This window comes from Cibotium barometz, chromosome 63 (assembly GCF_041138505.1).
Source record: "Cibotium barometz isolate CiBa-2024 chromosome 63, ASM4113850v1, whole genome shotgun sequence".
Lineage (NCBI taxonomy): Eukaryota > Viridiplantae > Streptophyta > Polypodiopsida > Cyatheales > Cibotiaceae > Cibotium > Cibotium barometz.
This window is the reverse complement of record NC_141108.1, coordinates 2,303,376-2,317,766: the sequence shown is the minus strand read 5'-3', so window position 1 is coordinate 2,317,766 and position 14,391 is coordinate 2,303,376. Positions and strand designations below refer to the sequence as shown.

At 37.2% G+C, this 14,391-nt stretch overlaps 1 protein-coding gene across 2 annotated transcripts; it reads left to right on the top strand.

The window, feature by feature from the left end:
• The first annotated feature begins 6,291 nt into the window (after positions 1-6,291).
• LOC147603567 (uncharacterized) lies at positions 6,292-11,272 on the top strand. 2 transcript variants are annotated; one of them, XM_086796214.1, is made up of 6 exons: positions 6,292-6,948; positions 7,038-7,124; positions 7,222-7,398; positions 7,522-7,965; positions 9,278-9,391; positions 10,075-11,272. In XM_086796214.1, exons 1-6 carry the CDS (start codon positions 6,652-6,654, stop codon positions 10,849-10,851), a joined length of 1,896 nt encoding a protein of 631 aa, XP_086652340.1. In that variant the 5' UTR covers positions 6,292-6,651; the 3' UTR covers positions 10,852-11,272. The 2 variants fall into 2 exon arrangements, with proteins under 2 accessions (XP_086652340.1, XP_086652339.1); XM_086796213.1 differs by having other exon boundaries at positions 6,293-6,948; positions 7,213-7,398.
• The last annotated feature ends 3,119 nt before the right edge of the window (positions 11,273-14,391 follow it).

Below are 14,391 nucleotides of genomic sequence, written 5' to 3'. Positions count from 1 at the left end.
GTGTGTGTGTGTGTGTGTGTGTGTGTCCATAGCTCTAAAGGTTACATGCACACACACAAACAATAGAGATTCATTTGTTTAGGAAAGGTAGATAGGGCATAGCCAACATATCTAACATTTAGCAAAGCTTTGAAGGGAGATACACACACACACACACACACAGAGTACCAAGGGAAGTACACTTACCCTATAGCAAGTTGGCCAAGAGTCTATTGAAGGTGAGTCGTAAGGTGTGTACAGTGTGGAGAAGGAGGTAAACAAAGAGTTGCGGGTAAAGTTTTGAGAGTGGATATGGAGGGAAGACACCCACGTTCGTAGGAGTTACATAGCTGGCAGCCCCACTATCTTTGGATGATGGCACAATTATATCAATTGTTTAAAAACCTATAGCTACTTTTTTGAACACTCACATCACCAAAATTGTGAAATAAACATATATACCAAAATTCCCACCACCAAAACTGTAAGAGGACTAAATCCAACATATATATCAAAAATTGCATATATGCATATGTCTCAAAAATCCCAATTTTAAATCCATGCCCAAAGCATTGTCAAGGACAATGCTTTATTGCCCACCCCTTCTTCCTTACACCCACCCACCACCTTGTCCAAAATGTGTTTCGTATACAGTAATGGGTAATGATCTCTGTGGGTTGTCGTATTCACCTTCTTCAAGTTGACACACACACGAAGCTTCCCTTTTTCTCGGGTACAATCACAATTGGTGATACCCAATCTGTGTGCTTAATTTTGTAAATAAAATCCGTAGCAAACAATGAGTTTATCAATTTCCTCCTTTACAATTGTCGATACCCAATCTGTGTGCTTAATTTCGCAAATGAAATCCATAGCAATGAGTATATCAATTTCCTCCTTTACAATTGCTGAGTACTTTGGATTCATTTGTAAGGACACTGCTTAACTTGCCTTGAACCCTCCAAGATAGGGATGGTGTGTTGTACCACTTCCGGCGGCACTCCCTTCATGTCTTTATAGCTCCAAGAAAAGCAGTCCTTGAACTATTTTAAAAGAGCTATCAATGCCTCTTCCTCTTGTAGAGGGTTAGGTTTGTAGCAATGAAGATTGGTTTGGGGTCCTCACTAGGCTCTGTAATATCTACCTCTCCTTTCATCAACATCAAAATATTTTAAATGGTTTGGAACCTCTTCAAGTCTGGCTCCTTGTCATTCTCCTCCTTTCCTACCAAAGCTCTTTTTGCTTCTTGTCTTGTGTTAGCCAAGGCTTTGTTGTGAGCTTAATAGGAGAGTCTTGGCTCACTTTTGGCTCTTATAATGTTTGTAACAATACGTGGCTTAAGTCTTCTCCCTAATTCCTAAAGGCTTCCTCATGAATTTTAGTGGCTTTCCACATATCTAAGCCACTCTGTTCTCGCTTAAGAATATCACTGCTGTGATTAGCTTGGTAACGTTTCCTTTTCAACCATTTTCAGAATTTCAACCTTATGGCTGAAATTGAGGCTTCTTTTCTGTCAACAAATTTAGTCTCTTACTCGTTATCATGTATATCGTGTGGTGATTGTGACATCTCATCTTTCCCATAAGGTTCCAAAAAATCCATTCCAAATTTTTCCATGACATCTATTGTGGCTAATACATGCATCTAATTCTCACAAAAATCATCATTTGGAAGAGAAGCTATTTTTTAAATAAACTCATGGTAACAAGTATAGTAATCCCTAGAGTTTTTAGATTAAAAGATTCAATATTTTATTTTCTAGAATTAAATTACAATTGATTAAATGAGAAAAAATCCAATCATTAGATTTGTAATTTTACCTTAGATCCACATTCTACTAATGTTGAACCCAATCCAATAATCACTAGATCCATATAAATTGAGCAATCCAATAATCACTAGATCCATATAAATTGAGCAATCGAAATGGTAGATATGGTTGGAAGATAAAATAATGTGTTTTTAAATAATTCTAATACCTTTTAAATAATATAAAAATAGAAAAACACATCAAAAAATACTGGATAAATCAAGTTAAGCTCTATTTTATGTGAATTGTGATATATAAAGTGAGAACATCATATGAGTAATGATGTAAAAGTTATAGAAAATTTACTCACATTTGGTCTACTTGTCCAAACTTGGGATAGGACCTGCACACACATTTTGTACTGAAATAAGAGGGGCTTTGTAATTATTGATTATGCGATCAGATTATACTTTTAGGTGTTTCAACTTGGCATTTGATGTTCCATTAAAAGACCTTGATGTGAAATTCCTTGAGAGATTGGCCATTGTATATGAAAAACTACTTGTTTTCAGGCTAAACCTAAGGCTGCCCACTAAACAAAAGTAGACAACCTCATCTTGCAACCATCTTGCCAGTACAATACAAAGTTTTTTCTTTGGTTCCATTTATGTCACAGTATATACTCATATTTTATCCTAGTGTCATAAGCTTAAGCCTTAATCCAATGCCCGATATCTTAATTCAATGATGACAATGTAAACTTGGCCTACATTTATATTTATGAAGTATTTCTTTTATGTATATTTTCTTACAAGATGATGATTAATTGAATCATTAATTTATCGTCAAAATTGTGCAAGTAAAAGCTTTTCGTTTGATAATATGAGCTGTGATTAAATTATATTGAAATCACATATCCTTCATGTCATAATATGAGTATCTGTACCTTTATATTGACAAGTGCACATTACTTTGTTGATGTTTTCAAACATTGGAAAAACTCATGTTTTTAAATTCGTTTTGAAAAGTACATTTTTTGATACTTAATGTGTCTATTAAAATTGAATGGAAAAAATAAATTTTAGAGGGAATCTTTTAAATATTCCAAAGAGTTATAAAAAATGACTTAAATTACCTATTTGATATGCAAAGTGTTTGGTTAAAATTAACCACAATAGGATGGTTTGAAACGTAAGGAGAGGCACATTGTCAAGATTTTATTACAAATTTGACTAGCATGATTAAAAGATGAAGAATTTTAAGTACAAAGATACACATACTTCAAAATCTCTTTTCACATATAGCATGATAACATGAGTTGTTTCATGGTTGTCCTCCTTACATGTGGTTTTTGTTCATTAGGTATCTTCGAACTCCCACATCCACATCTTTCGAAATATATTACATGTATTAATTAAAAAGCATTGTGTGATCACTTGGCGAGATCAAAATTAGCAAAACAGGGACGCGTGTTTGATTCTTAGCCACTGTAGCACTCTTAACATCGACAAGTGTGTTACCTCTAAGTCAACAACAGCTTAATATAAGCAGGATCATAATCAAGGAAGGAAAAGTGTTCAAGCAACGATGCACGATGAGTTGACTAGTGTAGGACTTAAAGTCTTTATAATCTATCAAGAAGGAAAAAGAAACACAAAAGATGGTGGTGGGTGGTGGAGGATGCACACAAAGTGATGTGGAAAGCCTAAAAGGAAGGCATTGTTTGACTAGTAAGAGTGTCTTTGGAGAAAGGGGGTGATTTTTGAAATGCAAGCTTTTAGGTGTGAAGGCGTGGGGTGGGGGGGGGAGAGTAGAGACAAAAGTGGGTGTGGACGTGTGGAAAGCGGGGCATTTTAGAAAAGGAGGGGTATTCTTACTAATGCACAACGTTTGAGAGGCGTTGACATGCAGGCGAATGGCTGCTAGGGCGAACATTTTGAAGCACGGCGGACGACGCAATCGGCTACCAATTATCACTGCTTTTTTGACCCAGAATATGAGGCGGCGGGCTCCACTGCACGATGCCCTGGACAAAACCCATTGACAATGTGGACACCCGCAGGACGACGAAACAATGTGCCATCACAATATGATTTATTTATTAATTAGAATCAGGCTTCGAACATATCCTTAGCGCATTGCCAAAATGAACCACCTCTTAGATATACATTGCCCTAAAAACTTTCCCTAAGGGGACCTTATGACATTAGCAAAAGTACACCATGCATAGAGCTACTAGAAATAACCATTTATAACAAAGCTAGAATAACCATTTATAAAGGTGGGATCACATATGTGGTTTACTTATTAATGGTCAAGAGTTTTACAAATAGATACGAGTTGGCTTTTGTAAAAGGTGGATTGTTATATATGTAGCTGGACAGTTTATAATGGAGTGAAATTATGCATCCGAATGTAACACATTCTTGAAAAAGGAGGTCAATGGAATGAAGGAGCATACCATAACCCTTGGATCTAGCTTTATGAGATGAAAGTGTGGACATTCATATTGAACTCACACTTTTAAGGTGTGAACTAGATAGTTTGCTTGACCATTTGCTCACCTTGTTCAATAGAATTTAGAACTACTTAATTACTATCACTTTGGAGAAAAACTTAAATGTATGTACATCTTTTAGTTGCTTAACAAATGCAATTGATTTTGGAAAGGTTAATAAATGAGGTTTAAACACCATCTAAATTGTTTATAGATGGTGTGGATTGTGAGAAACACGTTCTTGATAGGTTGGGTTCATAAGCAGGCAAAATCTATGTACTCAGTGTGGAAAATGCTTGTTGACTTAAAATGGTGGGTCAAATAATTTACATTTAGAAGGCAAGATGATAATTCAATGGGGGCTCACTAGCAATCCTAGCATGCATGGCAAACTTTTGACTCGCCCAGCCCTCAAAAGACACATAGTAACATAATTTGTGTAAGAGAGAGAGAGAGAGACTTGAACATATAGGGTAGAGCAGCCCATATCAGAACATTTTAGAAATATTCAGAGAAAATAATCAATGCTAGGGTATTAAACCATAATGATTCTTAGAGATTGTGAGCCGCTAGTTTTTTTTTCTTTTGAAGAGAATACTTGGGAGAGGGAAAAACTATTACAATTATGAGAATAAGTCTGACTAGTACAAGCTCACACATAGTGATTAGAAACATTTAGAGAAAATAATCAATGCTAGGGTATTAAATCATAGTGATTCTTAGATATTGTGAGCCGCTAGTTTTTTTCTTTCGAAGAGAATACTTGGGAGAGGGAAAAACTATTACAATTATGAGAATAAGTGTGACCAGTACAAGCTCACACATAGTGAGTAAAGAAGAACACGTAGACTCCATCTTTAGCACAGTGACAATAAATTTTCCAATCATACCAACTCAACGAAATACAACCTTTTCAACTTAGCACAATACCATAAGGCCAACACCATTTGTTAAAACTTTGATGATCTTGAATTTATAAACACCTAGTGAGTAAAGAAGAACATGTAAACTCTATCTTGAACTTTTTCTACGTGTTCTTCTTTACTCACACCTAGTGAGTAAAGAAAAGCACGTAGACTCCATCTTTAGCACAACCAATTTGCCAATCATACGAAGGCAACTCAAAGAAATGCAACCTTTTCAACTTGGCACAATACCATGAGGCCAACGCCATTAGTTGAAACCTTGATGATCTTGAATTTATAAACATATTTGTGAACATGGCAAGAGGACATACATGCCCTTTCCCATACCCATAGCCACTGTAAGCATGATGGAAGATTGTGAACCTAGTGTCTAAGCATGATGGAAGATTGTGAACCTAGCGTGAGCGTGAGGTCTGACGAACACATGCTAAGATACTATCATGTGGGTAGTTTGTACTGATTATTTTCCTTTTAATAAGTTATTTTGTCCATCATTAGGTGTTATTATTGTTATTATGTGGATCTTTTGCATTATCACCATGGTTAAATTATCATTGTTATGTGGAATTATAACCATGGTGATTTTTGTCATGGTGATTTTTGTTATGATGTGGTTTAAATGAATTAGATATGCGACATGTAGGCCAACGGCCTTGTATGGATTAGGGAAGGTGAGATACTATTTGCATGTGGACAAGAGAATTGTCGTCGAGGGAGGCCCACGAAGGTTTCAAGGTTGTCGAAGAGACGTGAGACACGTTGACGTGGACAGTGAGCGGGCCGAGGTGGGCCATACGACGACGTGGCAGCCGTCGAAGGGCCTGTTCCATCGCCGGGATTGACGGACTTGACGGGAAATTGTACTCTTGTTGACTTCTCTTTCCTCATCACTTTTTAATATTCATTTCATTATTATTATTATTCTCATTATCATTATTATAGATCATTATTCATTTGGTTAATTAATTGAATTATAACACATCCATCTACACCTTGAAGACTCATTCATCTTTTCATTTCTATACATTGTTATCAATTATGATTTTATTATTCTTCTTCTTATTATTATATCATCATTAGTCACCTAGTCAATTAATCAAATAATAACACATCCTTCTATTATACTGGCAACTCCTCCATATGCTCCATAACAGACAATTAAAATCAGCTTAACACACCCGCCTAGCCTAATCAACTCCTAATCAACTCCTCCAAACATTCTTGGTTAGGAGCCACAGTCTGGTTTCCACTTGCAGGTCCACTTGCAGGGTCCTTCTAGCTGGCTTACATTCCAATGGCAACTATTACACACAAATATCCTAGTTTTGCTTCATTATAGCCATAGCCATAGGGAGCAATACGTTATACTTATAGTCATAGAAGCCGTACCTTGGACTTAATCTTATCCTCCATGCCGATTTTCTAGCTTTCCATAGCTATAGTTTAGACTTGATATTGGTTACTTTATGCTTTGATTCTAGCTAGCTTGTTGTGATACCATGGACGGCCGTGGTGGCTTGCAGATCGATCTCTCTGTGAAGCTTGAAGAACCTTCACTTGACCTTATAAATGAAGAAGACTGCGTTGAGCATTCAGGTCCAGCTTCTATCATCACAAGAGATTACCTCTGGCGTGCTGATAATCAAACCAGTCCTGTTAACCACGATTCGGTTGATTCGGAGGAACATGATAATCATCAACACCCTCTTACCTTTGAATTAAAACCGCGTATTATCGACCATAATCACCCCTCCGACTTGCAGCTTAAATCGAACCTGCTTGGGAAGGATCTGCATGTGAGGATCGCTATCTAACCTCATGTTTAATATGCGGTGTTTTAAGATTAGGGTTGATTATTGATAGTCTAAACACTTTGTTTTTGAAGCTTCTGCATCCGCCCATAAATACAAAAATTGAAAATAATCCCTCCCAAGAGTGCTCCCTTCCTCCTCCAGCTTGCAACTATGATCAGGTAATTAGTGTATCACTACATGGTGATTAATGCTCAACGGTATCAATAATTTTCATGCTAATTTGTGGAGATTTACTAATGATTGAAGCCGCAGCAGGTGGCCATTCTAAGAACCGAGCTGTTTCGGATGTGTCAAGAGAACGCCAAACTAAGGGCCATGCTCGAAGAGCTTACAGAGAGCTACAATAATCTGCGTGTGCAATTGCTAGGGGCCATGCAACAACAGAACATGTTGGACCTGAATTCAGCCCAATTAATGGTAGCAGATACAAATGTAAGCCTTAATTATGTCAAACCAAATAGATTAATGTTATAAAAAAACAATCCTTAATAGACTTCATTAAATAATGATTTAATACTATTACGTCTAATATCGATTTCTTATGAATTGAAACAGCTGAACAGCTCCTCTCCGCCCGAGAAAGACACTACAACCATATCACTAGCTGGACCATTACAAGTGAGCAAGAGCAATCAAGAGGTCGGGTTAGCAGAGAGGATTAAGGATACAAATCAGCCATTATTAACCAATCATAATACACAAACAAAAGGGGTTAATTCAGCTAATGATGATGTTGCGAGACCTAAACGAGAGTTAGAAGAAGTATTAGAGAAATCCCATGAGATGGACCTAAGCTCCGAAGAGACCAATGATCACATGATTATATCTACCAGAGAGGATAATATTGGTACAACGGAAGGTACTACGCAGTTGGCTGTGGCCGCCAACTGCAACAAGATGCAGAAGCTGGCCGATCACAAGCGACAGCTCGAGCCTGTAGACAGCTCTGCCGTAAGGAAAGCCCGTGTTTCAGTGCGAGCTCGATCCGATGCCCCCATGGTGATTCATTCAGCTACTTTCTGACTGTTTTCCTGATTAACATTTTTGCTTTGCTCCAGCATGTAATCATGGAGATCTAATCAGTCTACAATTTTTTGAAGAAATATGATAACTACAAAGTATTTATGGATTCGATTGAACAGATGTTAAGATTATGATTAGAACGATCACTCTAAGCTCTCTTTGGTACGCACACAGACTTGTACATATATTTGTAGTATGTACCTAAATTTGTATATTATGTAGACATATATACGTATAGGTATACATATATAAATACGTACAGGTATATGTACATATGTACATACATCTAGACGTACATACATACGTATACGTATGTATATACCTATATACACATATATAGGTATGTATATATGTACATACATCTAGACGTATATGTATGCATGCATGTATGTGTTTGTTTTTATATATTATATACATATACATATACATATATATGTGTGTGTATGTATGTGTATTTGTTTATATATATATGTATGTATATGAGATGTATATATGTATATAACATATTTGCATGCATGCATACAAACATACATATGACAAACAATATGCATACACGTGTACGACACGTACAATATATAAGCATACATGTATGAACACATACATACATATTACACACACATACACACATAAATGCATATATAATACATATGTGTATGCATGCATATATACATGCATGCATGCATGCATACATACATCCATTTATGTGTGTGTGTGTGTGTGTGTGTGTGTGTGTGTGTGTGTGTGGATATGTATGTGTGTGTGTGTGTGTGTGTGTGTGTGTGTGTGTGTGTGTGTGTAATATAATATATATATACATATATGCACATGTATGTCTATTAGGCACGGGCTCATGTACATACGTGCATGTCTAGTGAGTGTCTAGTTGTGTGTATATATATATGCATGCATATACATATGTATATATATGTGCATATATGCATGTGCACACACCGACACACACACACAAATGGATGTATGTATGATGTGTATGCATATTGTTTGTCATATGTAGTATGTATGTATGCATACATGCATGTATGTGTGTATGTATGTACATACATATGCATTACATATGTATGTATTTATGTATGCATGCATGTATATGTCATCCATCAATCATGAATGATTTACGTAACATGAATGTATTGTTTTCTTAAGGAGAGAAATTGATCTTTTTTTTTTTAAGGCTCTCCTTACGCCGAGAAATTGTTCTGCTTTTTTGGCTCTACTTCAGAATTCATAGGTTATCCATTTTTTCTCAATCTGCTTTTTCAATTGATTTTCTCAGCTAAGGGATGGTTGCCAATGGAGGAAGTATGGGCAAAAGATGGCGAAGGGCAACCCATGTCCAAGGGCTTATTATAGGTGCACCATGGCACCTAGGTGTCCAGTACGAAAGCAGGTAATAATCATAAGCATAAATTTCAAAATTTGTTGATGCAGTAATGTTTTACTATGGCTCATAGGTTAGGACTATATGCCTAAGGTGCTTGCATGTTGATAATTAATGCTATGTTGCACTCTATAACTTGGTGCTTACATGCATGATGATACTTGGGGAAGTCAAAATGCAAGGTTAATCACAAATCGATGGTAGTGATGAAATGAGCATAAATTTCAAAATTTGTTGATGCATTAATGTTTTACTATGGCTCATGGGTTAGGACTATATGCCTAAGGTGCTTGCATGTTGATCATTAATGCTATGTTGCACTCTGTAACTTGGTGCTTACATGCATGGTGATACTTGGGGAAGTCAAAATGCAAGGTTAATCACAAATTGATGGTGGTGATGAAATGACATTGTTTTAAAATATGGTAATTTACAAGCTAGACTTAAGCTTGTTGATGCATGAATAATTGATGATGCTATACTAGATGTTAATGGCCTCACAATTCATGACACTAGCTTGTTGCTGAGTGAATGTTGATGGAGGAGGAGGTTAGAGGTTTGTGTTTTGACTAAAATTACTCTTGAAGTGGATGGAGGGTGAATAAATATAATTACTGTATGACAGTATGGGAGCTTAGGGTTAAGTAGATAATTGTGGTGTTCTAAATAATAAGGGGTGCTTTTGCGTGCAGGTGCAGAGGTGTGCCGATGATATATCGATACTGATAAACACTTATGAGGGGACACACAATCATCCGCTGCCGCCGGCAGCAATAAGCATGGCGTCGACAACATCCGCAGCGGCCAACATGCTCCTATCCGGCTCCATCAGCAGCGTGGATGGCATAAGGGCGGCCAGCCTGCTAGCAGCCGCCGCCCGCATCAGCCCTTCCTCAACAGCAAGCGCCACCATCTCCGCCTCCACCCCATTCCCCACCATCACCCTTGATCTCACAAAAGACCACCCTAATAATAATCATTCTCATAACAACAATATCTCATTACCCTATCCTCACGACCTTAGCTTATCTTCCTTAATCCATTGCCCACCCTTTTCACAACCCCCCTATACTAGCAGCAATCTCTCTGCTTACAGCTATACTAGCATCCCTTCTCTTCAGCATCATCAACAACCGCTTATAGCAGCGCCGACGCCACCTTTACCCTTGCAAAACCCACTTCATACCGCGTTAATCAACTCTCAATCCAGTGCATTACAGGGTAACTTTCTGTCTAAGCCCCTTTCTCATGATAATGTTAGTGTAGCACAGGCAGCTGCCGCCATCACCGCAGACCCCAACTTCACCGCAGCCCTGGCTGCGGCCATCACTTCCATACTTAGCCAATCTTCAGCTCATAGTAGTAGTAACATTAATAATATGAATAGTCCACAACGAACGGGATCACCTTTTAGTAGTGACCAACCACAAGCTCATGACAAAGCCTTGCGCGCATCACGAGGTGACTGAAATACATTCACACGTAATAGCACTCCAATCCTTCCTTGACACGGAGCGCCTACACACGTGTGGCTGGTCTTCACTAATGACTAATCTTAGCATTATAGACCCACGTGAGCTCTTGCCTTGTCTCAATGCATACAAAAGGTTTTCACACTCGGCACTTGACGATTTTTGGAGTGAGCCTCTTGAAAGCATATGGTGCAATCATGTCTGCACTAAAACAAAGATAGGGAACAAGACCTTGTAATTGTAGAAAAATGTCCGGCTACAATGTAGAAGAATTGTACTTGATTGTATGCTAGGATGTATATGGACTTTGTGAGCCTTTTGCATACTTTTTAAAGAAAAATCAAGTAGTTCACAAATCATACTTGTTATGAGTGTGGAAGCTTGACGTGGAAAAAAATATCCACTCTTCTTCTTTTTCTTCTTCAGATGTTCATTCTTTCAATGTTTGCTTTACTGAAACTATAGGCTTATTTATCAAATACAATTAAAATTGTAAACAATGGAGCAACCTCTTCAATTGAAGCCACTTACATATAATTAGTTATTAAACATTTTCAACATTCAATAAAAAAATTATACCCCTAACTAGAATGTTGTATCTTGTGTTGTGTCTAGTATCAAGATAGTAAAGTGTTTCTTATAACTTTATCCTCCATGATCTTAAATTTATGCTCGGGTTTAGGATTGCTCATGTAGCATCTACTTAATGAGAAGGAGTTATCTTTGAGCATCATGCCATCCTTTTCCTTATTGTTGTTATCATTGTTGTTGAGGATATATCTATGTGAAGAGGGAGGCGGTGGGGAAATTGGGGAAGGATGGGTTGATCACTACTACGAAACATAGAAGTGTATCGCATATATATCCAGTTGATAAATATTTTATTCAAAGTTTTAGGATAAATTTCTAAAAACATATTTCAATGAGGGATCTTCATATGTCCTGTTAACCCATTCCTAGGGTTAACAAGAGCTACCACTATTATCTTACATCAAGGAGTCAAGGTAGGTACACCAAAAGGTCATATATTCAAGATATGAAGCAATGGTGTCTAAATCTACAACTTGGACAGGCGCCCATAATGGTCCGATGGAATACTTAAGGCGATAATTTCCCACTTCAAGAGCGTGTGGTAGCAAGTTAGGATGAAGTCCCAAGTGATGTACTTCATGGATATATTATGAGAGTAGTCATTGTAATAGCATTAGGCCTCTTATGAGCCTAAAGTGCCCGGTCGGCCACAATTTAAGTGTGTGAACACTTATGGCCATGTATATAAGTGAATATCTCTCATAATACAAGGATACTCTCCCATTGTGCAATAGAGTCTTGATCTTGCTAATCCTCTTGCTAATCTCTCTCTCTAATATATGCTAGTGAGTGTACGTGAGTGAAGTGAGGTGAGAGGAGGGACGAGTACACGTAGTGCAATGCGGTGGTGTGACAATGCTCTCGCGGGAGATGCGGTGGAATTTCTTCTCAAGGAGTTGTAGATCTTGGAGACCTCGAGGGTTACGAGCTCGACCATTGGAAATATCCTCACGACAGTTGCGGTTCACCAGGTAATCTCTTGTTGGATGTGTTTCAAGGAGGGTGAGGGTGAGCCATAACATTTTTGGAGCCACTGCCAGGGAGTCATTCCTTGGATTTTTCCATCGTTTTTCTCTAATCTACGCATTACCCATTGCCCATTGTCTTGATTAGTGGTTGCCCATGAAAAAGATTTTGGATTTGATGGTGATTTGTGTGTGATTTGGTATAGAATAGCTCTCTTTTTTGTTTAGTAAAGAATGCTTTTTGTTTAATTTTTAGCCCAAATTGTTCTTTTTTGTTATTGTTAATGTGGTTTTTAATGTTCCTTGTGGGCTTGCACATAGATTGTGTTAGGCTTAGTTTGTATCCATTGCATCAAACAATGCAATAGAATGCAATTTTTAGTGATTTTTAGCTTACTTTAGAGTTAAACATAGAGCTAGAATCATTATTATTTTTTGCTTAAATTGTGTGTTTCTTGTTTGAATTGTATGCATTAGAGTGTTAGCAAGCAATAGGAGTAACTTAATCATTGAAAACATTTCTCAAAACCATCAAAAAAATCCTTGAAATCAACTAATCTTCCTTAATTGATTGGTTTTTATCATTAAGGGAGATTAATCCAATTCAAAAGGCAAAAAATTAGAAAATGTGTTTCTTGGGGTCCAAATTGATCATGTAAGAGGTCAAAATCAGTGTTTTTGAGTGTTTTGAGAGCATTTAGATGCATCAAAACACCTAATTACATCAATTGGATGAATTTTTCTCTCCTTTACTTAATTTTGCTTAAAGAGAAGAGACATTAATTAAGAGTTTAATTAATCTCTAATTATACATTAATTTACACATTTGTTGATGCACATAGCTTAGCAATGTCATTCTCTATCCAATGATGTGCTCAATGGTGTGAATTATGATTAATGGTTAATTAGAGCTCTTGATTAGTCTAAAAGGAGAAAGGATTAATCTTTGATTAATTCTTAAACACTTTTTTACATAACTCATCAAGGCTAATGAGCATTGAATGAGAACATGCTAATGAGTTGTCAAATTGTCCATTTTAAGGGTTGGTGTAAGGGGGTGTCATAAAAAGGTTGACTTTTTTGATTCTCACATGCCTTTTTGGAAAAATGCCCATATCTCCCTAATTTAAAATTCAAAAAAATCCCCCCTAAACAAGGAAACTCAAATTTCCCTCTAGATGCCAAAAAACAAAACCGGCGTTTCACGCCTTAAGGCCTCACGCGAAAAAATAATCAAATTTTTTAAAAATCCGTGAAGTCCGTTTCACACCTTAAGGGTTCACGGCATGCAACCCATAAGCGTCTTACGACGTGAAATAGTCCCCACGCAAAAAAAAAAAATCACGCCTTAAGGCCTCATGCGAAAAAAAAACATAAATTTAATAAAATCTGTGAAGTCCATTTCACGCCTTAAGGGTTCATGGCATGAAACCCTTAAGCGTCTCACGGTGTGAAACAGTCTCTGTGCAAAAAATTAAAAAATTAAAAAATATTGAAGGAAAACTTAAATTTTCCTGTAGACGCCCAAAAAAATTTAACGTTTCACGCCTTAATGCCTCACGCGAGAAAAACAATCAAATTTGATAAAATCCGTGAAGTCCATTTCATGCCTTAAGGGTTCACGGCATGAAACCCTTAAATGTCTCACAGCGTGAAACAATCCCCGTGTTAAAAAAAATCAAATTTAATTCTTTTCGTGAAGTCCGCTTTATGATGTAAACTATGGCATGCTATTTCACAGTCATTTTTATAAAAAAAAACTAGCCCTGTTTGGAGGCTCGTATCTCCTAAACTGCGAATCCGTTGCACTCTAGTGCTCATCGAAAAGCCGGCATCGAGCTTTTTGAAATTGGTCCGACGGTCTGAGGGAAAAATCCATCGTTTTGGCCTCCAACCAGTAGCCTCATGCATAAGCTTAAGGCTATACATGAGGCTTTATGTAAAAGTCTCATGCATAAACCTTATGTATAAGCCTCATGCA